At 46.3% G+C, this 24,464-nt stretch overlaps 1 protein-coding gene across 1 annotated transcript in view; it reads left to right on the forward strand.

Moving 5' to 3' along the window:
• The window catches only part of CHAT (choline O-acetyltransferase), a 67,478-nt gene that overhangs the window by 19,756 nt on the left and 23,258 nt on the right, over window positions 1-24,464 (forward strand). Inside the window, exons 6-12 of the mRNA XM_054983761.1 lie at window positions 1,060-1,237; window positions 7,283-7,452; window positions 10,926-11,026; window positions 12,066-12,194; window positions 13,446-13,568; window positions 19,953-20,094; window positions 22,146-22,208. Of these exons, the coding sequence (XP_054839736.1) occupies window positions 1,060-1,237; window positions 7,283-7,452; window positions 10,926-11,026; window positions 12,066-12,194; window positions 13,446-13,568; window positions 19,953-20,094; window positions 22,146-22,208 (906 nt within the window). The remainder of the gene's footprint in view (window positions 1-1,059; window positions 1,238-7,282; window positions 7,453-10,925; window positions 11,027-12,065; window positions 12,195-13,445; window positions 13,569-19,952; window positions 20,095-22,145; window positions 22,209-24,464) is intronic.

Raw genomic sequence — 24,464 nt, forward strand, 5'->3', positions numbered from 1 at the left:
CAGGGTTAGGAAAATGGTTCAGAAGAAAAGTCTGAAGATGTTTCGCCATGGGAACCACATGTGCTGGAAATAAGGAGAACTTGCAGCTCACTTGTGATTGTACTATATATGACACAAAGTGGGGACCCCAAACCCAAAACGAATACCCCATAATTTGTGAAGAGGCCACAGTATCTCCGCATCATGAGAGTTGAGGGAAATCTGCCTTGTACCACTTTTGTGTACAAAAGTATGTTCCTTCAGCACTAAGCGATTAAGCGGTCCATGTTAGGGTTCTTGAATATCCACTGTGTTGAGTATATATGCCTCGCCATGCTAGCTTTCCCCCTCTGAACAGGGCCTTCTGCCATGCACATGGTCAAAAGCAACAGCTGCCTGTGCCTGCACATTCTCCCTGACTGCCCTCTTGTTCTGGAACAGCCTGCCTAAAGAAATCAGGAAAGCACCGAATTTCCTGGGCAAACTATGCAAAACTGAATTATTCAGGAGGGCTTTTTACTCAGGCAATAGGTCTGTGCTGCGAGGAAAATAGGAACAGTAGATTGTTCTACTTTGTACTGTGTATTGCTGCAAGTATGCGGCTACTCGGTAGCTTCTGCGCTGTTTAATGTGTCATGTTAATTTTTTTAATGTTTTATTTCACCATTGTATCAGATTTCTGCATGTTTTCAAATGTCTGCCACCCATACCCTGTTGTACTGTTTATTGGATATACTAGCCAATGATTGTATTAACCTCCACTATGCAATCTGCCTTGAGTCTCAGTGAGAAAGGCAGACTACAAACAAACAAATAAATAAATAAATAAATAAATGCCTCTGGAGAATTTCAGTGCTTCCCAGTTTCTACACCCAGCGCAGCCGACTGCTGAAGTTCTACCTGGAGAGGGTCACATCGGCCTTACCACGTAAAAATAAACCCTCCATTTGCCTTCTCCCCGCACAGCTGTTTTTCTTTATGCTAGGAATAATTCCATGGGTCCCAGGCCCTCTCAATTAAGCCAGAAGATTCAATTGCGGTCCGTGACTTCTCTTCTCACCTGTACTGCTTTCTCTGCAGTTTTTTGTTTTGGATGTTGTTATCAATTTCCGCCGCCTCAGTGAGGGGGATCTGTTCACTCAGCTACAAAAGATAGTCAAAATGTCCGAGAATGAAGAGGAGAGACTGCCTCCGATTGGTCTCCTGACATCTGATGGAAGGACAGAATGGGCAGAAGCCCGGACAATCCTTGTAGAAGGTAAGCAAGAGCCAAAACAATCTAGAATCTGCCCTGGTTTTCTCTATTACCCTCCTTGTCTCAAAATGGATGAGTTGAGTCTCAGTTCTAAAGTGACTCTGTCTAATTTGTCCATTAAATTTTGGTGTCAAAACCAGGGATTTTTTTCAGCTGGAACATGGTGGAACGGAGTTCCGGAGCCTCTTGTAAATGGTCACATGACTGGTGGCCCCGCCCCCAGATCTCCAGACAGAGGGGAGTTGAGATTGCCCTCTGCGCCACTCAGCAGTGTGGAGGGCAATCTCAACTCCCCTCTGTCTGGAGTTCAGGGGGCGGGGCCACCAGCCATGTGACCATTTTCTCCGAGGGCAACCCACTGAGTTCCATCACCTTTTTTCCGAGAAAAAAAGCCCTGGTCAAAACAAATATAAAATTTAATCACAGCACTAACATTTGAAGCACTTCACATAAGCATTTAAAATTAGGATCTGATCATCTTTCAATCACACAAAGAAGCCTTTGACTAATAGTATTACACGCATTTCTCAGAACAGTTTCATAAGCTTGTGTCTGAACTGTACAATCTGTGGGGGAAATAATATGAATGAATTTTAAAATGCCTGCATATAAAAAATAGGCACGAGCCTATCCCTTATCCTGAACTTTCCAGTTTTCTAGTTTTCTAGAAAGTTCTATATGAAGGGATTTTTTTTAGGTAGGAGGAGCATTCAACCACGTGAGCTCCATTGGCAATCTAACGTGGAACAAACTGTACATGGACTGCCATTTCACATCTATCCGTTCTGAGAACCAAATTTAGCTGATGTCCAGAAAACTGAACATGTATCCATGTACATTTTAAAGGTTTATCATAGGAATAACAGTTATATAAATATTGTTATTATGATTCTCTGTGCAACATAGACCAAATTAAAATCCTAGCCATACAGAATTTATACACAGGATGAAAGCAATATTAAGTCAATGTTACAGAACTTGTTAGCATTTTGCAATCAAATAGTACTGTTCATGATACAGTGCAAGGCTAAACTGGTCTATTCAGATTCCTAATCAAGTCTAGAGTCCAGTAGCACCTTTAAGACTAACCAACTTTACAGTAGCATAAGCTTTTGAGAATCACAGTTCTCTTCGTCAGATGCATCTGCTGCACCCCTGGACGGGCACAGCAACCACGGGCCAGGGATGACAGGCGGCCGGGGCAGCGTGCGGCATGTGGACAGCCTCCTCACTCCGCCCCAGCCACCCGCCGGCGGCACTGTGTGATGACGTCATCACATGGTGACGTCATCACGCGAGGGTGGCCTCCGGCGCAAGAAACCCTGGAGCCAGGGCTGGCTGTGGCTGACCCAAGGTCACCCTGCTGGCTTAAAGTAGAGGAGTGGGGAATCAAACATGGCTCTCTAGATTAGAGTCCTGCTGCTCTTAACCCCTACACCAAACTTAAAATATTTTATTTTAAAATACTTTGAGGGCCCAGATGTGAAGCATTAGGGAAAAATAGATATAAAAGTAAAAATTCCCAGTATTCCAAGTAAAAATTCCCAGTAAAAGTAAAATTCCCAGTATTCTTTTCTTTACCCATTTGGTGCTTGTATTATTTTTCTCAACAGGGTTAACAAAATCCATCAGGGAAGTGGGAGAAAACTGTACCGGGGAAACAAAACACTTTCCTTATCAAATTAGCAGCCCCCCCCCCCCCCACACACACACAAAGCTGGTAAAGAGAGACTAAATACATAGGCAGACATTCGAGTCCCGTTGCACCTTAAGAACCAAGACTTTCAGGGGAGAAGCTTTCATGAGTCAAAGCTCCCTTCGTCAGATACCAGTAGGAATGGAGATCCCTGGGCCCTTATATCTCAAGTCAGAAGGTGTGAGGGATGTTGCAGGGAAGAGCATCAGGATGCAAAGGCACAATGTAGCTGCTGCTGGCCTTGAATCTTCCTGTTCTACCCACATACCCACATGGCTGCCCACCTGAAGCTATCTTCATGATCTCTGGAGGTCCAGTTATGAATCACCTGCATCAGGTCTACCCTCAGTTAATATGTCATTAATAAGAAACGTTGTCCCAAAATCTCTTTCTCCTCTGATGTTCAGAACTGGGTGGCATGGCCCAACCTTCCAACCCTGTTTCTTTCCATCCCTTACTCAAGGAAGTAGCACAGCTAAGAGTCACCAGCCATCTATGTTCATGGAAGCCAAAAGCTGCTAGTCGTCAGCTCCCATCGAATACTTTTTTTTAGCCCTTAGGCAAACGAAAGCCATGGGAAATGGCTCTCTCTTGGCTTGACAGTCAGGAGTCAGGACGCTATTCTCCACAACACGTGGATAACAAAGACAACACCTTTTTCTTAGCTGCCTGTTTCAATTAGTTCTCCAAGTGTATTATGTTTTCTCCTTTACCTTGTATCCCTGCGAATGTGATGTTTATAGAGTGAGCCCAGGGATTAAAGGATTTGCATATAACTGAAGAAGGCGAGCATGGTTTGCTCTTTCCCACCGTGTTGACTCAGGGCTCGCCCCTCCCAGCTGATGCAGCTGATCTTTTGATCAGAATGCAAAATCAAGTCCGGGGCTTCCCTCAATGCATATCTCAACAATCTAACTGGCTCCTTATACAACTCCAGCAAGAGAAATGTCAAAAAGGTTCATTCTGTCATGCAACGCTGCTTCCTAGACTGAAGGTTTAGCAGCCCAATAATAACCCAAAGAATGGAATTCTGGATTTCAGTACAGTTAAAAAAAAAAAAGAGGCTCCCTGGCACATAAACAGGGGTGAATTAACCTTGGCTCACTTCAGAATGGGTACCGCTGGAATTAGTTCACTGGAATGTTTTTAATTCTAATTTTTGCAGAACTCCATTTCAAAATCGTGACTCAGGCTCCCTGTGACTTGACTGGGATCATGGAAGTGTCCCCAATGTAATGTCTCTTCCAGTTCCTGCAACCTGCTAACCTTTTCCCACAAGCCCCTGAAGCCAGCCCTGCTGCCCCGTCCCTTCTGCCATAGATCCAGAGCAGTTAGCCATGTTAGTCGGTAGTTGCAAAATAGTAAAGATTCCAGTAGCACCTTTAAGACTAACCAATTTTTCTGTGGCATAAGCTTTTGAGAACCACAGCTGTCTTCGTCAGATGCATCTGATGATGCATCTGATGAAGAGAGTTGTGATTCTCGAAAGCTTATCCTACTATATAAAAGGCTAAGTATATTCAAGACAACTTGCTTCCTACCTTGGTGCGCCACCAGAGGGCGTTGCTGTGGAGGGAAGCCCAGATGAGGCAGCCAGACCTCCAGAGAGAATGCCATGGTAGAAAGCCCAGGCCGGGATCAGATGTGGAGCAGGCAGCAATGCCTACCCCCCCCCCGTCTTCACCCAGCAGGGATCCAGAGCAGGGCAGGTGGCAATGCCTCCCCCCCGCCTTCACCCAACTGGGATCAGGAGCACAGCAGGTGGCCATGCCCATCCCCCATCTTCACCCGGCAGGGATCCAGAGCAGAGCAGATGGCAATGTCCTCCTGCCCTTCACCTAGCTGGGATCAGGAGTGGAGCAGGTGGCAATGCCCACTCCTGTCTTCACCCAGCTGGAAACAGGAGCAGAGCAGGTGGCAATGCCCATCTCCCACCTTCAGCCAGCTAGGATCAGGAGTGGAGTAGGTGGCAACGCCTGTCCTCCACCTTCACTCAGCAAGAATCAGGAGCAAAACAGGTGGCAATGCCCTCCCCTCGCCTTCACCCAGCTGGGATCTGGAGTGGAGCAGGTGTCAATGCCCGCCCACTCTTTACCCAACTGGGATCAGACATAGACCAGGGGGCAATACCCACCCCCCATCATCACACAGCTGGGATCAGGAGAAGAGCAGGTGGAAATGCCCATCCCCTCTTCACCCAGCTTGGATCAGGAGCAAAGCAGGTGTCAATGCCCGTTCTCCGCTTCACTGGCCAAGATCAGGAACAGAGCAGGTGGCAATGCCTGCACCCCGCCATCACCCAGGTAGGATCAGGAGCAGAGCAGGTGGCAATGCCTGCTCTCTTCACCCAGCTGGGATCAGGAGTGGGACAGGTGGCAATGCCTGCCCCCCCCTTGACTCAGCCGGGGTCAGGCAAGGAGAAGGTGACAATGCCCCCACCGCCTTCACCCAGCCTGGATCAAGTGCAGAGCAGGAGGCAATACCCACCCACCCCCTGTTCAACCTGCCAAAAATCAGGCATGGAACAGACAGCAACCCCCCCCCCCCCACAATTCACTCAGCCAGAATCAGGCACAGAGTAGGAGATAATGCCCTTCCCTTCTTCACCCAGCTGGGATCAGGAGCGGAGCAGGTAGCAATGCTCGCTCCCTCTTCACCCAGCAGGAATCAGGTGCAGAGCAGATGGCAGTGCTCGCCTCTTTCACTCGGCCTAGATTAGGTGCAGAGAAGGTGGCCATGCCCTCCCCCCATGCCTTCATCTGGCCGGGATCAGTGATGGAGGAGGAGGGAATGCCTACCTGCCCACCCTCCCCTTTCTAGACCCCTTTGCTACAATAAAGTTGGTTAGTCTTAAAGGTGCTACTGGACTCTTCCCTTCTGCCGGCACTTACCTAGCAGTGGATGCAGGGAAATCTGGGGGTCTCTTTACGCAGCCTCCTTTGCTGGTATCTTGAACCCTGCCACAGCAGCAGCCCAGGCACTAGACTGCCTGGAAAATGTGCCTCATTGTGGATATCAAGCATCTTGGAAACAACATCTCCCAAAGCTCCAACTAAATTTGGGCTCAAGTCTTCATCAATCCAGAGGACAAACCCATCAGTTTGCCATTAAGAGCCCCGCCCCCTGCCCCCACCTTCTTAACTTTGGCAGCAGCATGAATGGTGCTGTCTGGTTGAATAAATTCAGATAGACACTCAGGTACCAGCAGCATCTTTTAACTCTGGCCAACTAGGGAATGAAATAGATGAATAGTTGTGAACACACTAGTAAAAATTGTTCCCCCCCTTTCCAATATATTAAAGTGGGCAGCTTCATTACCCATAGGATTTGAACCTGGATCACCTCCGCCAAATGGAAAGATTAGAACTGTGTGGGACTTCCACCAAGCTCAGCAACACTCGTTTCCTCTTCTCTCCACCCCCATCCCAACATGTGCTGTAGGAACAGAAAACGTGATTTGACAGCCCAATATTGTGAAGACTCCCATTTCCACTCCACTTCAATGGTTGCCACTCTGAGGGATGGGCAAATTCAGAAGGCAACGATACTGCAGCAGACACAACTCGCGTTCCTTAGACATGTTCCAAGGGAGGAAGGGAGGAAGATAAAGGACAGCCCTCTCTTGTGTCAATTGGCTGTGCCCAAGCATACCGTGTTCCCAGGGCTTTTTTTCTGGGAAAAGAGGTGGTAGAACTCAGTGGGGTGCCCTCGGAGAAAATGGTCACATGGCTGGTGGCCCCGCCCCCTGATCTCCAGGCAGAGGGGAGTTGAGATAGCGGAGGGCCATCTCAACTCCCCTCTGTCTGGAGATCAGGGGGCGGGGCCACCAGCCATGTGACCATTTTCAAGAGGTTCCGGAACTCCGTTCCACTGTGTTCCAGCTGAAAAAAAGCCCTGCGTGTTCCACTACACACCAGGGCTAGCTTCATATTACTAATATTTACTTATGATTTCCACTGTTTGTACATCTGTATGTGCCTACTTTATGCCCTGATCCGGATGGCTCAAGTAAGCTTGATCTTACCAGATTTCAGGAACTAAGCAGGGTCAGCCTTGGTTGGGAATTGGGTGGGACGCCTCCAAGGAAGACCAGAGCCAGGCAATGCAAACCTGCTCTTGCCCTGAAAAACCCAGCAGGGGTTGCCATAAAGTCAGATATGACTTAACAGCACTCTCCACCACTGTGTGCGTATATACACGATTAGGCTTTTCTTTTAAAAGCAACTGAGTTTTTTACAAGTCTCACAAGAATCCTACAGCATGTAAAAATTACTTCTTATCTTGGAGTCTCTCATTCTCTAGATCCGACAGGGCCATAACTCTTTCTACTCGACCCACTGTTTCATCCCCAGATTCTACGAACAGAGACTCGCTTGATATGATTGAACGAAGCTTGTGCTTAATATGTCTCGATAGCCCAAGTGGAGAGGAACTTAGTGACACCAACAGGGCACTGCAACTTCTGCATGGGGGAGGCGGCCATAAAAATGGGGCCAACCGTTGGTACGATAAGCCCATGCAGGTAAGAATTCTCATGTCGCCAGGCTGATCGACACCGAGGGGCAAACTATGCATTCCAAAATGACAAAAGGAAGGCAACAGTAGTGCGGGGAAAAACAGCAACAGAAATTCTGAAGGTGTTCCGAAAAACTAATCTCTTTCAGTGGAAAAATTGCACATTAAGCGAGGCCATTGGATCGGCCATCACTTTGATGGATTGCAGTCTTCCGTCTTCTGTATGTTCCTCAAGTGTAACGACAATAGCACTGATTGAGCAGATTACTGGCAGTACAGTAGTAACTAGGGCTTTTTTTCTGGGAAAAGAGGTGGCGGAACTCAGTGGGTTGCCCTTGGAGAAAATGGTCACATGGCTGGTGGCCCCGCCCCCTGATCTCCAGACAAAGGGGAGTTGAGATTGCCCTCCACGCTGCTGAGCAGTGCGGTGGGCAATCTCAACTCCCCTCTGTCTGGAGATCAGGGGGCGGGGCCACCAGCCATGTGACCATTTTCAAAAGGTTCCGGAACTCCGTTCCACCACGTTCCAGCTGAAAAAAAAGCCCTGGTACTAACTAAGTGACCGTCTTCTAAGACCTTTGACTTCAATGGGCTGAGAAGGGGGTTAACTGTACTTAGGACTGCACTTTGATACGGTGAGCCAATCCAAATGCCATACTCCTGTGTGGAGACATTTTTCTCTTGAGAAAGACTGAAATGCCCTAGGAGTGAAAGCCTTTTTCAGGTCTGCACCACAGACAAGGAAATAGTATTAGCGATGTAGTTCTTTGCGGAGGGTGGAATCCTTGAGATTCGTTACGCCATTTTACATGTAACATACTGTTAGCTCCTAAGGTCGAGAAGGAAAGTCCTGCTTCACTCCAAAGTAGCTGTCCCATTCTTTGCTCTGACTCTTTGCTCTGACACTCTTTTCTTTGCCCTTCATATTGGACAGAACGCTGTAATATAATAGGGAAGGAGAGCTGGTTGCCAACCGCTGTAGAATAAGCCAAATCTTTATGGTATCTCCCTCCAATGATGCTGTTAAAGGTTTAGTGCTTCCAAGTTAGTTCCTAGGAAGTTGTTGCACTGTGAACCAAGATAGCATCTTCTTTCAACTCCATGTTTGCCAGGAGGCCTTAGAAAAGCCTTTCTTACCCTTCCCCACTGCACTGCAAAGGCAATACTGTAACTTAGAACGATTGCTGAGATGTGTAAAGTGCTTTGTACATTCCACATGGTTTTAGCTGAGAAGTGGCAAGGTGGTTTTTGTCCGGAAAGCTCCGTGCTGAGCTTCCAAGCGTTCCCTTGTTGACTGATATCTTTCCTGTTCTTCCAAGGAACGCATGAAGACATACACAGAGTTATTCCCATTTTATGCTCCCAACAACCCTGCTATGTAGATTATATTGCAGGAGATGAGCCTGCCCATTGACATGCAGTGAGGTTCACAACTAAATTAGGATTGGACTCCCAGCCTTCACAACATTCCCCAAACAAAATCTCCTGGCCTGGAAATAAAAGGGGAAAAAACTCTGCAGATCAGGAGGAAAGAAAACAAAAATTGAATGGACCTTCATTTACCGTGCCAAAGTTTTGCATCAGCAAGTTTCGTTGCATAGCATCAACATCAGACTGCATGGAATGGCAAAATGTCATTCATCACCAACCTCTAGAATTTTCACCCCTGTATATAATTTCCTCCACAATTATGAGAGTCAGCCTCGCTTGCCTGCCGTGCACTGCAGGCAGAAATATGTATATTCATATCCAATTAAGGGAAATAGAAAATGTTAAGCTAAGGAATCCAGCATGAGAAAAAGAAAGACTTTCTTTCTTTTCTCTCTATCCTGTTATTTTCTTGGTTGTGAAAATAGCATGCTTAATCACTTCATATTAATACCTGATAGAACACTTCAGCTATTTTAAATTTTTTTAGCACACTTTCATGGTAAAATGACAATTCTAATACAAGGGTAGTTTTCTTAGATATCTTTGTGCTGGCTTTTTGTACATTTTTTTCTCGTTCTTGCTGTTAATTTAATAGTCTGTTTAGAAAGTTATATTTTTGGAAATCCTGATCCAGAGATGGTCACTCGCAGCTGTTATGTAATGTAAAGGTGGCAGATGGGGGGGGGGGGGCATCTGAATCTGTTTGGTGAGATTGATGGGAACAGAAACCCTCAGACAAAGCCCACCTTTCAAAAGGGCCCCATAGGGAATGCTTTGCATTTGAGCAGCACCCTTAGGCCGATCTAAACACTTATCCACAGCTGTTCAGTTCTAACAATTCCTGGTCAAGCAGTGATAAACAGGAGTCTTATGGGAACTTAAGGGCAAACAAGATTTTCTTCCAGCATAACCTTTCGTCAGGCCTTTTTTCTGGGAAAAGAGGTGGTGGAACTCAGTGGGTTGCCCTTGGAGAAAATGGTCACATGGCTGGTGGCCCCGCCCCCTGATCTCCAGACAGAGGGGAGTTGAGATTGCCTTTCGCTTCTCGGCGGCGTGGAAGTCAATTCTAAACTCCCCTCTGTCTGGAGATCAGGGGGCGGGGCCACCAGCCATGTGACCACTTTCAAGAGGTTCCGGAACTCCGTTCCCCCACGTTCCTGCTGAAAAAAAGCCCTGCCACCCACTTCTTCCGATGCAATGAACTGAATTTGCATACCAAAGACCATTCCACAATTTGTGACCTGCCAAGCCAAATGCATCCTACCCCTCGCTGTAATCTGCCAAGTGTTTCCCAACCTTCCTTTTTGCACTCCAAGGCAAGCAGCAGCCTCAGGAAGGATCTCAAACGGCTGCTGTCCTCAGACTGCGGGTGGGCCGAGTTCTGCTGGAGAAAGAGATGCTAGAAGTTGTGTGGATCAGCCTCTCGTTCAAAGCTCAAACCGTAGTTGGTTCCCTCTGTTCAGTCAGTTGCATCTCCACCCATTATAGATGTACAGTGAAAACCTAAACGGAGTTATATCCTTCTAAGTCCATTGAATCGGTGGACGTAGAAGGGTGTAAGTCTGCTGAGGACCACGCTGTCTGTCTTGGTTTCCTTGATTATTGGGTGCCGGCTTCTTACTGCATGGCAAGAAAAGCTACTGGTTCTCATCATTGACCGAATCTGGCTTCAAATGTATTCCTTCATTGGATTAGAATTCTTTACAGTAGATAACCATTGCAGGTATGTTTTTTTCCCCTTTTCCCATGCTGCCATTTTTGCTCATGGGAATGTACACAGACGGATACCCGGGAAGGTAACTTGGGGGATTCTTGGCATATTCATGTCTAAAGGCCAAACTTGCCATCCACTCGAATCCTCCAAGGGGTTGCGGCATGACTCCCTGTACAGAGCACATGGCCTCTGCTGGGCGTCTTCAAAGGATGCCAACCCATTCTTTGCACACATACCCCTGCTTAACCCAATGGGCATTTTACTGGTACTTCATATTCAGCAGGCGCTGCCTTCATACATTGCTACTGTCTGTTAATGTATATTTCCCTACCTAGTTAGTTGTGGGAAGAGATGGAGTCTGCGGAACGGTGTGCGAACATTCCCCTTTTGAAGGGATCGTCCTGATGCGGTGCGTCGAATATTTGCTCGAGCACATGTAAGTCACTTTGATTTTTCTAGTGCACAGCTATATATGTTCATCTCTGTTCTGTTACACTACTCAATTCTTAGAACTGAGTGGGCCTTCTGTGACATAGGTATAAAAAAGGTTCCCTGTTCTGTAGCTGGAAAACCAGCCTATCATACAAGAAAAGAAACGGTGATCAGTTGTGGAAAGAGCAGTGGACCAGCCAGATGACTTACTTTTTATGGGTCCGATGGGTAGCGTCAATCAGGTCATGATGTAAGGAGGAGAAGCTTGCCAGGAAGAAGTGGCAACAGGTATAGATTCAGCATTGAATGTCAAAAAGGAAGGGGAAAAGCCAAAAGGGACCAGCTAGCCCATCCATTAGGCATGCCCAGGTGGTTACCTAGGATAGCAGAGGTGGGAGCACCCAAACCAGCCCTGCTGCCACCCTTCCCACCCACAGTGTTGGGATATGTTGTGGCAAGCAGAGGTGCCTCTGGACCCAGAGGGCAGCCCACAGCAAGCTTGGTCCTTCCCTCCCTTCCTCAGTTGGAGGAGGGGTGGGTGGGCAAGCCTGGAGTGGAGCCCTTTTCCAGTGCCATTTTTGCCTCCCCATCTGCCCCATTGAGTGCGAGGGCAGCTTTCCTGTGGTGCAGGAAGGAGGGCACTGTAGTAGCTCACCTGCATGGAGGGGAGAGGAAGAGGAGGAGGCAGCTTTCCCACAGGGCAGAGGGGGGACAAAGGTGCCAAAAAGTCTTGGACCAACCCCCAGCACCTGATTTTTGGCTCACAATGTGGTGCCTTCGGTAGCTAGCCCAATGAAAGCCTAGGATGTGCTCGTTTGCCTTGCTTGTTTAAATTATATTGCCAATTGGGTTTAGAAATTTCTGTAAGCCTCTTCGGGAAGAATACAGCATAGAGACATCCCTGTTAATCAATCAGAGCAGCGAGCCATGGCAGAACCTCTGCTCAGTCTCCCTGTGGTTCACGGCTTCAAAGAGACGACCTGAGCCTTGAAAACTAATACAAACAGACTAACTGGAACTACAGCCCACTTTTTAAAAAACAGGAAAGAAGGTGCTAAGAAACTGGTCAGAGCTGATTCGGTGAGTGAACTTCCTGCCCCGAGGAGACTAAGGTGGAAATGTTCTCCAAAAATTCAGGCACACCTGGCATCAGCAGCAGAAAAACTTCAAAGGTACAGCAGATACACTCAGCTTTCAGCACAAATAAAATTGGGGTCTTTGATAGGCTCGAACAGCCTATTAGTCAATCCAGACTTTATTGTCGAAGGCTTTCATGGCTGGAGAACAATGGTTGTTGTGGATTTTCCAGGCTGTATAGCCGTGGTCTTGGCATTGTAGTTCCTGACGTTTCGCCAGCAGGCGAAACGTCAGGAACTACAATGCCAAGACCACGGCTATACAGCCCGGAAAATCCACAACAACCATAATCCAAACTTTAGTTGATTAATCAGTGGAGATTGACTTTAATAGTTGATGGCAGACATTTGCCCTTGGGGCTGATATTTAAACATATTTACTATATGAGGCTACTCTAGCTTTGGTCAGTTACTGTCTTCTCGCTCGGGTGTTGGCCAGGGCAAAGTAACAGCATCCTGGTCTATCCAAAATTCAGCAGCTGGACAGAATTCCAACCATGGCAGAATTGTCCTGGACCCAAACAAAGCTACACTGGCATCTAGTACAGTTCTGCCGTGGATCTTATAGGTTCTTCGGTTATTGCTGCACATGTGTGCAGGCATCTTGCTGCCATAGCATGTTGCTATCAATGTGCCATTGTGGTGGAGAAGGCCTGTGGACAAATGCAACAGGAAGTAAATCGAATACAGCACAGGGCCTTTGCATAAAATGCAAACAGTGGCCTCTCTTTGTACACATGATGTGCTCTAAGCCGTCCGATGAATAAGTTTCGAGTGACAAACTATGGAGAGAATGTATAGATAGGTGTAATGGTAAACAACTCATTTGAATAGGTAATTTGAATCCAAGTATTCGTTTTTGCATGTTTCCTTCCCATAGCATGACTAAAAAGGTTGCTTCTCCCAACTTTCAGTTTTGCAACAGGACCAAACGGCATTTTACCCCTTGACATTAAAGAAGACTGGTAATACTAGAAGTTCAAGGCTATGGGTTGGATCCTACTGTTCATTTCTGCTGATGGGAGGGCGGGTGATTTTTGCCAATTCCCCCCCCCCTCTCATAGCAGACCTCTGACTGCCCCTTGTGCTGTTCCTAGGGGACCATGACGCCCCAAAAGCAATATTGCGGGGGGGGGGCAGCTGATGAGATTTTGAAAACCCGATCTAGCTGGTATTCCAAGATCACCATGCATAGCCCAATTGTGCCAATACGCACCAGAAAAAAAAGTTTACTTTCAGCATTACACAAGAGCTCCCTTCTCACTCTATTGTTTGCTCATTTCCTAGGATGGTGAAGAATCTAGACTTTATTGTTTATAAATTTGAAAACTATGGGAAAGAGTTTATCAAGAAGCAGAAGATGAGCCCAGATGCCTACATCCAAGTAGCCCTGCAACTGGCATTCTACAGGTATACAAACCATACGGCACGGACCTGTTATTTGAAATGTAGAATTCAATAGTGATTTAGAGGGCTGGGGGACCCAGGCACCAGACTGGCAACAGCAAAATGGCCAGGCTCTCCCTGTCTTGACACAGGGATCCTTCTCCCATGCTCACCTTTGGGAGATCTTTCGATTGGCGCTGGGTGTTTAGCGAGGACCGAGTCAAACTGTCTCTGGTCCTCAAGCACACCCAGTACGAAATAAATATACAGAATACATAGGTGGTGAGGGGAGAGTATGATCTCTGGTCCCCTTCACACAGGGTTTTCAGAAAGACTGAAGCCCCTTCTGCACCAGGGATATAACTCCTCGCTTTCCCTGAAGTCAAGCCGAAAGTCATGGAATCAGCGTGTATGTGGCCGTTCACACCTTTCTAAAACTCGATATTAAAATCTTTATTTTTGACATCCAGATATTTAGCCTCCTTTACAATATTCCCACCTGTGCCAAAGCAAAAAGGATAAAAGAGGAACTTCTCCCCGCGTGCTTTCAAACCAATGATTCATCGATCCTGCACTGGGCTTTTAAAAAAAAATTAAGGGAAAAGGGGAGCAGGGAAGAATGGAAAGGAGTGGAGGGGGAGTGGCTGGCTAGACAAGAGTAGCCAATCACAATGCAGTGGGCTGGCAGGGGGAGGGAGAGGGGGGAAGCGTTTTTTTTTAAAAGAGTTGGGATAGAGGCACTCCCAGGAAAGCAAGGGGAAAGCAGCCTAGTGGCTGGAGTGACCACTCGTGGCTGCAAATCTGGTGCAGATGGCCACAAAAAAACCTGCTGCAGTATAGGAACTGAACCGGCAAACTGGCCCATGGCTCTGATTGTTCTGGGGGGACTTCAACATCCACACTGAAGGTCCCATGTCAAGGCTGGCTCAGGATAGCTTCCTGGGCCTCCCTCCGATAATAATGACAGGCCCAGGATACCAAGACGCCACACTTTGGACTTAATCTTTGGGGCTGAGCCATTAAGGGGAGGGAGGTCTTCTTTGGGGATTGGAAATCCGGCCTGAACTGCGGTCTGATCATAGAATCATAGAATCATAGAATTATAGAATCATAGAATCATAGAATCATAGAATCATAGGCCGATTCCACACTACCTTAGCTCCCGCTTTTCTTGTGCAATGATTGCTCCATCTGTTATTGCGCGTTCTTCGCTTGTTTGTCCACATCACCCTTTGAATAGCGCTTCTCCTGCGCAATCCGTTGATCACATCCCCTTTCAAAAAGATGGGTAAAGGGGCGGGAAAAACCCAAACGGCCCCGCGGTGTTCTTTTTTTTTTAAAAAAGGACAAATTGACGCTATATCGACGAGTAAGCATCCTGGTTCAATGGTACAATGACACCATTAATATAATATATTTTTAAAAATCACCCGAGACACTTACGATGAGCGCTTGGAACATCACAGCCTGCATGCTGGTTGAAATCATCCGGGAATGGGTGAGCGGTCACGATCACCTACAGCAGCATCCCACAGCAGAGCTTCATTTTGTCTTTGGAAAATTGACATCTGTGCCTAACTTGTCGGCACAGTCCGTGTCGGGGCGTAACATGAGCCATGATTTCAGTATCATGTGGATGCCCCCCCCCAAATATATAAATTGAATTAACATATGAAATTTTTCCTTTGATATTTGAGGTCTGCCCGCTTTTTAAAAATGAGATTAATATGATGAGATGTCACCATATCGACACGGTACTCTTTTATTTTTTAAAAAAAGGGGTGGGGACAAAGGCGGAGAATTACTCCTTAATTGGGAGGCGGGTCAAGAGAGGCTCGGAATTCAACGGAGGGCAGTTATTCGTTAAAAGATAACCCGCGGCGAAAGTGCAATGGGCTGTGGCGATGCCATGCCGAATTAATGACGGCTTCGGAGACAATGCGTGTGAACAGATGAAGGAATGGCGCTGCGGAAGCGAAAAACTGCCGCGAGAACAACGGTAGTGTGGATTCGGCCATAGAATCATAGAGTTGGAAGGGGCCATACAGACCATCTAGTCCAACCCCCTGCCCAGTGCAGGATCAGCCTAAAGCATCTCTGACAAGTATTCATCCAGCCTCTTCTTGAAAACTGCCAGTGAGGGGGAGCTCACCACCTCCCTAGGCAGCTGATTCCACTTTTGAACTACTCTGACCATGAAAAAGTTTTTCCTAATATCCAGCCGGTACCTTTGTGCATGTAATTTAAGCCAGTTGCTTCGCGTCCTACCCTCTGCTGCCAACTGGAACAGCTCCCTGCCCTCCTCCAAATGACAGCCTTTCAAATATTTAAAGAGAGCAATCACGTCCCCCCTCAACCTCCTTTTCTCCAAACTAAACATTCCCAAGGCCCTCAGCCTTTCCTTGTAGGGCTCAGTCTCCAGACCCCTGATCATCCTCATCGCTCTCCTCTGCACCCTCTCGATTTTGTCCACATCCTTTTTGAAGTGAGGCCTCCAGAACTGCACACAGTACTCCAGGTGCGGCCTGACCAAGGCAGTATAATTTACTGGAGACAAGGGCCGTTTCCAGATGGCTTACCTGCCTCTGGAACGTCACGCCATCTTGCGGGGAAAACGCGAAATATCGCGTTTTCTCACGCGAATTTTGCGCGACGTCGCACAAAACTCATGCGAGAAAACGCGATATTTCGCGTTTTCCCCACAAGATGGCGCGACGTTCCAGAGGCAGGTAAGCCGTCTGGAAACGGCCAAGGATGGATATCACACTGACGCACTGCAAGGAGAGGGGGGCAGTTAAAATGGTCTGCCCACAAAGGCTCCTGGATCCTTCCAGATTCCAAACACGTGTTCTGTTGAGGCTGCAGTGGAGGCTTGGAGCATGAATCTCTTTGAAGCCATGGACAAGATTGCTCCTCCTCGTCCTCTCCCACCCTTGTGACGAAAGCAGCCCCGTAGTTATCTTGCAGCTGAGTGATCTAAAAAGGGCTGGAAGACATCTGGAAAGAAGCTGGCAGAAAACCTGCACTGAACCAGACACAGAGGGCTGTAGAGCCCACTGGAAGACCTATGAAGAGATGACAGCGGCAAAGAGATGTTATTTCTCTGCAACAATTACATCAGCTGGCAAGACACAGTCTGGGTCTTCTTGATTCTCTATGAAGTGGGGACAGAGACTGGGGAGCAATTTAAAGTGCAAAGTGAGTGGGTAGAAAGGAGAAGTTAATCCTACTCCTGACTATACTTTCCCACCCCAAACTGAGGGGGCAGAGTAGACATTGGTGGCAATTGCTTCCAGCCCTGGAACCCCAGCTGGAGAAAAATGGCTTTAAAAAATGATTGAAGAGGGGAAAGTAAGTGGCTTTATAGTTGTGCTCCCCCATCCCATCCACACTGCTCTTTAAGACACCCCCCCCCAATATACTCCCCCCCACACACACACACACACTTTTTCAGGATCTGGAGGCTGATCTCATTATCTGCACACAGATCTTCTGCCCTCAAATCGACGTTGGTTCTGTGTTCTATCTCAAACCCAGTCCCCATGAACACAGACCAGAAGCAACGTATCCATTTTTAGTCTACTGTTTTGTGGCTTAACATTTTGTAATGTAGCAATGATTGATGTCATGCAGGGAGAAAAAAAAACACCCACTGTTAGCCCATAAACTCACTCCACATTAACATGCCAAAGAGTAATAGGGTCTAATTAGCAGACAAATCCAAGTACGGAGGTAGATTATCCTCATTGTTATGAGAATCTGAAGGGTTGAAACCATTTTGCACTTACAGCATCGTGAATTTAACTGGGGAAATTAAATGAGAGGCCCCAGAGCCAAGGAAGAAGCACCTGCGTCAGGCAGCATTTGTCCGAGAAGCCCATGAAGATCACAGAGAACAAAGGACCTTCTGCAGAATTAGGGTGTGCAGCTGCGACTCTCCAACCCTAGCAAAACTTCAAGCTAGTTAAACAATTCCAAAACTCAGTCTTTATAGTTGGGTAGAAGTGGCTTTAAAAAATGGAGACGCAGAGAACAAAACGCAAAAGAAAACACAGCTTTGTGTTCAAGTTTCCATTCATTGTTCTGCATGCAGCTTTTTCACTGTGCGATTGCAAGCGTTCCTGGGGCGCTCCACCTACATATTAGCCTTTGCGGCAATGACTTCTACAATTTCTGTAACAAGAATAAAATAGTCCATCTGTATGGGATAGGTAGCAGAGAGAGGTTTAGTGGAAGCTATAAATTGGTTAGTGATGGGTTCCATCGAGGGAGAAAAGGTGCACACCTTCGACAAAGGTCAGCTTCAGACTAATTCAAGACAACACCACAATGGAGAAATCCCAGCTGAAACAGCCGTGAGGGAAGAGTAATGCAAAAGAGGCCCTTCCTATTTCATCTCACTATAGCTTTTGGGTGTCCAATGTGTCTTCCTGCCATCATCTGCCTCTCCACCCTCCTCAGCAACCAAGAAGCTAAGCAGGGTCGGCCTTGGTTAGTAATTGGATGGGAGACCTCCAATGAAGACAAGGGCTGCAGAGGGAGGTAATGGCAAACCACCTCTGTTAGTCTCTTGCCATGAAAACCCCACCAGAGATTGCCACAAGTCAGCTATGACTCGAGGGCAGGATTTCACTTTCATTTCCCTGTAACACAGTAGGGAGGGGGAGTTCTGTGGAGGATCCCACCTGCACAGGAGTCCATTGACCCTCTTGTTAATTTGCCCGTTGTACATACACAAATGTAACAACTCTGTTGCTTGACCTGACCCAATATCCAGGCCCATCTGCCAAACAGATGCTGGCCAAATTCTTCTAGAAACTCAAAGGCAGGTCATGATAATGACCGACATCCCCTCTTGTTTGTCACAATGAACCCGCATTCAAGAAATATAGCCTTAGGTCCAGAGGGCCTTGCCCTGGCCCAGCGGAAGAGTCTCTGCTTTGTGTGCAGAAGAGGCTGAAAGTTTTGGCATCTCAAGTTAAAATGAGAAGGTAGTGGGTGATGGGAAAGACCTGAGGCCTTGGAGAGCTGCTTCCAGTCAAGAGTAGACGACAACATGGATCTTGAAGGCCCAACCGACGATCTGACGCAACATAAGGCAGCTCCATGCGAGATACCATTGAGCTATCATAGTTAATAGCTGTCAGGGGATCTATGAGTGTGTCCAACCCTTCAGAAATCCACCTACGCTATCCATAGACTGTGTGGAGGTGAAATTGTATACATTACTTATACACTATGGGGAAAAAACTTCTTCTCTTCCTCTGGAACCGACAGCAAATCACCTTCAATGGAAGTCGCTGAGGCGTCCTCGGACCTTGCGCTGCCATTTCACAACAGCAAACACTTCAGACTGAATTTTTCTGTGATGACACGATAGTCCAGGAGGCGAATGGTGGCTGTAGTCCAATATTCAACCATATGTGGTTGCCGCCCATGTAATATTTTGAGAGAAGGTAGACCATTTCTCTCCGCCCTTTTTCTCAACACCCATCATGATTTTATAAACTTCTAACTTCCTAAACATTTGATACCTCTGGCATAGTCTTTCTTCTGGATTTAAACTGGAGAGGTATGTCACTCTACACACACAAAAGAAATATATGCACTCACAGAGTAAAGGTTATGCATTTGCCACACAACTGCAGGATAGCCAAGTTAATTGCGCTCCCTGGCACCCCACCTTCCCCTTTGGCCTGCCGGGGCTCAGGAATGAGGCTTTGCTTTGGGGGGAGTTAGGGTGTTTTGAGATGCTCCCCTGTAATACAGGTGGAATTAGGAATCCCGGGGCGCCATTCTTTCCTCCCTGAGGATGGTGTCACTGCCCACAGACTAGCTGTGAAGAGAGAAACACTCAATTCTTCGCCACTGCAATGAACACAGAGTGGAGGATACATCTAAAACGGAAGTTTAGTTTTTCCAAACACACACCAGCCCCTCTCCTAATGTACTCCTCTGCCCCTCCACACAGTCTGGGAACTGATACTCTCATGTCTTCATTTAATTCCAGAGTAGTAATTTGTGTTGGTATAAATAAAACCAATACCTATCCTGCAAGGAAATGATTAATCACGCCATGATTTTATTATGTGGCACAAATGAAAGATTTTTCATGCTTACAGCAAACACATTTTACTAGCCTCGTTGTCAGACATAACAGATTTCTTTAGTAGTGCAGCATAACAGAAATGAATTAAACCTTACGCACATCAATCCTGCTTTTAAAAGGCGGCCACCCTGCCTATCCTTCATTCAGAATTCTATTAGCATAAAAATGAAATATTGTACAAAATAAAAGCCAAGGCTGTGAAACAGAAACCCAGTGAAGCAGTTTTTCTTTCAGCAACCATGATCCCTTTCCCCTCCCCAATAATATTTTTAACTGGTCATATTTCACCCCAAATATAGAATGTACGGGAGACTCGTTCCCACCTACGAAAGCGCAGCCATACGCCGGTTCGAGGCAGGAAGAGTAGACAACATCCGATCCGCTACTCCTGAAGCCTTCGCTTTTGCACAAGGAATGATTGATAAAGTATCGTCTCTACAGGTATTTCCCCTCCCCACTTTTTTGCTTTGCTGAATGGTGGTCTAATCTGATACAGAAATCTCCGGTGTAAGTCTTAATGGAATGGATTAGAGCTTGTGTTAATTTTATGGACTGCCCTTCCAAAATGTAAAAAGAGCATTGGGAAGAGCTGGCTGAAATTTGCTTCCTTAGATTCTGTGTCCAAATTACATTCCAAAGAATTCAGTAGCGTCTCGTTGAATATCTTAGCCGTGGAGGACAGGGTTCCGGGAAAGGCAGCTTACCCTCCATCTCCAGTCTTCTTCTGCAGTGAGAAGCTTTGGGTCCATTGAGGAAGAAAAGTGGGATAAAAACAGGGCTTTTTTTCAGCTGGAATGCGGTGGAATGGAGTTCCGGAACCTCTTGAAAATGGTCACATGGGTGGTGGCCCCGCCCCCTGATCTTCAGACAGAGGGGAGTTTAGATTGCCTTTGGAGGGCAATCTAAACTCCCCTCTGTCTGGAGATCAGGGGGCGGGGCCACCACCCATGTGACCATTTTCCTGAGGGCAACCCACTGAGTTCCACCACCTCTTTTCCCAGAAAAAAAAGCCCTGGATATAAATATATATATATTTTTAATCAAGCTGTTGGAGAATGTTGGATGTGTTTTAGCTCACACACTAATTTCAGCAAAGCCAGCACTGCAAAGGTACTGCATGTGACCCAGAGCCAATGGGATGTAGTGGTTTAAGTATCAGACTAGGATTTGGATGCTCCTGGTTCAAAGCCCCCCTCTGCCATGGAGGCTTGCTGGGTGACCTTGGGCCAGTCACACGCTAACAGCCTAACCTACCTCACAGGATTGATGTGAAGATAAAATAGAGGAGAGGGGCATGCTGGGAACTGCTTTGGGTCCCCATTTGTTGGAAAGGCATGGTGTAAATAAAGTAAATACATAAACGAAGAAACCTGCCTGAGAGCCTTGTGCAGGGCACTGGGATTCCATAGTCAACACCTCAATGAGGAAGGAATTCCCTGCAGAGAGAACATTGGAAAACTTCTTTGATATAATCTATGACTTATACATAATATAAAACAAGCGATGGATCCCAAACAAACCAGGCTTCTCTGCTTGGTTCTCAGGACATTCCTGATCTCCAGCTCTGTGCTTGAGCCCATACCAGCCAGCCACTAGTACTACCCATCCAAAGCCACCGATAGTATCATTTCTGAGGCAGAGAAATCTGGAGCTAATATATTCGGAACAGGGAGAAGGGAAAAAAATGTACTTCCTAGCATGGACCCAGACTCTGGGACCAGTGCTTGCATAAACCAAGAGGCTAACCCTGTCTCCATATTCATTCCAACACTGTCGCTGAGGCAATGAGGGATGGCTTTCTAAATGTTTTTAAAAATGGGTTGCCTTCTGAATGGCTTAGAGGCAAACAACATGCAAACAGGTGCAGCTCCGGCCTGGCAGACTTCGGCTTCGGGAGGTTGCAGCGGCGATTGCAAGCAGGGAAGTGGCTGGGAGCGGGAGCAACCCTTTCCCTACCTGCCACTTTCCTGCTTCAAATCACACACCCCACTGGCACTGTGTGTTAAGATTTGTAACACACACACACACACCATTGCAGCCTCTCAGCTGCTTTTCTGTTAAAAAGGCCTGCCTCATTTCACACTCACAACTGTTCGGGTGTGCTTACTTCACAAACATCGCTAGCCAACAGTTCCATAGTTTGCTTCTGTGCCTGTGCTATGATTTTTCTCTAGTATTTATTGTGCCAATTCTTATGGCATCTCATCTTATTAGACCATCCCTACTAAAAAAAAAAACACTCCCAAACAGTTCCAGTTGTAATTTTGTAGTTCTTGGAGACAATCTTTTTCAGAGACGGGGTGGCAGAGGGACTGTTTTCAATGTAGGCTCACTTCTTCTGTACTCTCTCTTCCTTCTTTTGGTAACTTCTGGGAATGCAAAATATGTGAAATGACTTTAGAGAGGCTTAAGTAGTCTATGCATAGGATTGTAGCCCAATTTAATTAATGGTGATCTTTCATCCAAAATTACTGGGTCTTTTTTGTCTTCAGGACTCTGAGAAAATGCAGCGACTTAAGGATGCGATAATGGCTCAGACAAACTATACTATTTTGGTAAGCAAACTATTATCCTGTCTTGATAAGAACAATATTTTTTTGGCAGGTAAAACCTAAGAGGTATAATCTTAAAATGATTACTTCCTCCTTGTAAGAATTGTTCCCATCTTTCCAACATCCACTGGCATCATTTTTTACATTTCCACAAAATGTGAAACCTACAAATAGTGTTGCCAGCTCCAGGTTGGGAAATTCCTGGAAATTTGGGGTGGGGGTAGAACCTAGAGAGAGTGGGGTTAGGGGAGGCACCTCAGCAGAGTATAATGCCATAGAGTCCACCCTCCAAAGTAGCCATATGCTTCAGGGGAACTGATCATTATGGCCTGGAGATCAGCTGTAATTCCAGGAGATCTCCAGCCACCACCTGGAGGCTGAAAGAACACTAGAGGCTCCTCCGGGACTAAACAGTAGAGATACTACACCCTTCCTGGAGTATACAATAAATACTATTCAATAATTCAATTAATTTATAATACTAAAGTGTCAACAGTATTCACATAAATAGGATAAATGAATCAATTACATACAATTATCACATACTTCCATGACCACCTGGAGGTTGGCAACTCCATGTGCAAACAAAACCCAGTATTCTCTGTCCTTGTATTCTCTGTCCTAATCAGCATCAGATGTCATTTGAATTGCAAGTATGTGTACTCCTAAGAGAAAAAGAGTAATTATCAATTTTCATTTGTAAACAGTAGGTCAAGTTTAATAGTCTTCTGAGACCTGCTCTGCTTCAACATAAAATGTTGCCTTGCGATCCTATTACTGAGAAGTCAAGCTACACAAGTAAGAGAACAATGTTGTGCACCTCAGACCAGACCCATCTCAGAGTGCAACTGGAGGGCTGCATGTCCCTGGTTATAAAAAATGTGTCTCACATGGGAAAGTAGCATCTCAGGAAGAAGGCAAGGCTTTCTCTTAGACAAACTAGCTTTCCATGCACAAGGTATTTTTATACAGAGGAACAATTAAACACAAATCCTCCAGATGCCGCTTGAAGAGGTGCAATTCAACCAGATTTGTGTCACATGATCACTTAACTACTCACACTCATTATTATATGGAATTTTATACCAGCCGACCCATTTAGCTTATGTTTTTTCCAGTCACCTTATTATGAAAAGAACGTTCTAACATGGACGGTTTCCACACAGCTCCTCGCTGCTCGTAACAACCCGGAATATTGCGAAAAAACCACGGAAGATCACGTTTTCTCGTGTGAGATTTTCGTGACATCATGTGACGTCACGAAAATCTCACGTGAGAAAACGCGATCTTCCGTGTTTTTTTCATGGTATTCCGGGTTGTTACGAGCAGCGGGGAGCCGTGTGGAAACGGCCATGGTCTAATGGCATTCTGTGTCTTTGTCAATCTGGACCTGAGTCTACCTTTGTTTGTTTGTTGATTTATTTACAAAATTTATACCCCACTTTTTTGCCCTTCTAAAGGCCACCAAGGAAGCTAACAAGTTAAAAACACACATAATAAAATCACGTCTTAAAAACCATTAACAAAAACACGCATTACAACCAGAGCTAAAATATACAACATAAAAACAGTAATTTAAAGCATTGGGCAGGAAGGAGGGATCACTGAGGGAATGCCCAACAAAACACAAAAAGCCTTCACCTCCTGGCAGAATATGGCAACAGAAGGGGACAGAATGGTCTCCCTGAGGAGAGAGTGCCACAGTTTTGGTGCCATGACCAAGAGGGCCCTCTCCCATTTTGCCTCCTGCCTAGTTTCAGAAGATGGGGCAACTGAAGCAGGGCCTACGAAGATAACCGCAGTAGTCTGGTAGGTTCATAAGGAAGTAGGCAGTCTGTCAGGTATGTTAGACAAAAACCATATCAAAAATTCCTCATTTCATCCCAACACGCACAGAAAACTATGCAAGATGGAAGCACAGCCACCACAACTATATGGACTCCCTAAAATTTATGAGGATTCAGTCCCATTCCAACCCATCGTGAGTGCCATTGGTTCACCAACATATGAATTAGCGAAACATCTGGCCAATCTTCTACAGGACCACATCGGAAAAACCACGTCTTACATCAAAGATTCAGCACATTTCATCAACAAAATCAGTCCTCTGAAACTCAATACACAGGACATACTCATCAGGTTTGATGTTGTATCCCTGTTTACTAAGGTTCCGGTAAAAGACACAATCGCACTTATTAATCAGATTTTTCCAGAGGATGTAACAGCCTTATTCCACCATTGTCTGACAACCAGTTACTT

This window comes from Eublepharis macularius, chromosome 6, assembly GCF_028583425.1.
Source record: "Eublepharis macularius isolate TG4126 chromosome 6, MPM_Emac_v1.0, whole genome shotgun sequence".
Classification (NCBI taxonomy): Eukaryota; Metazoa; Chordata; class Lepidosauria; order Squamata; family Eublepharidae; genus Eublepharis; species Eublepharis macularius.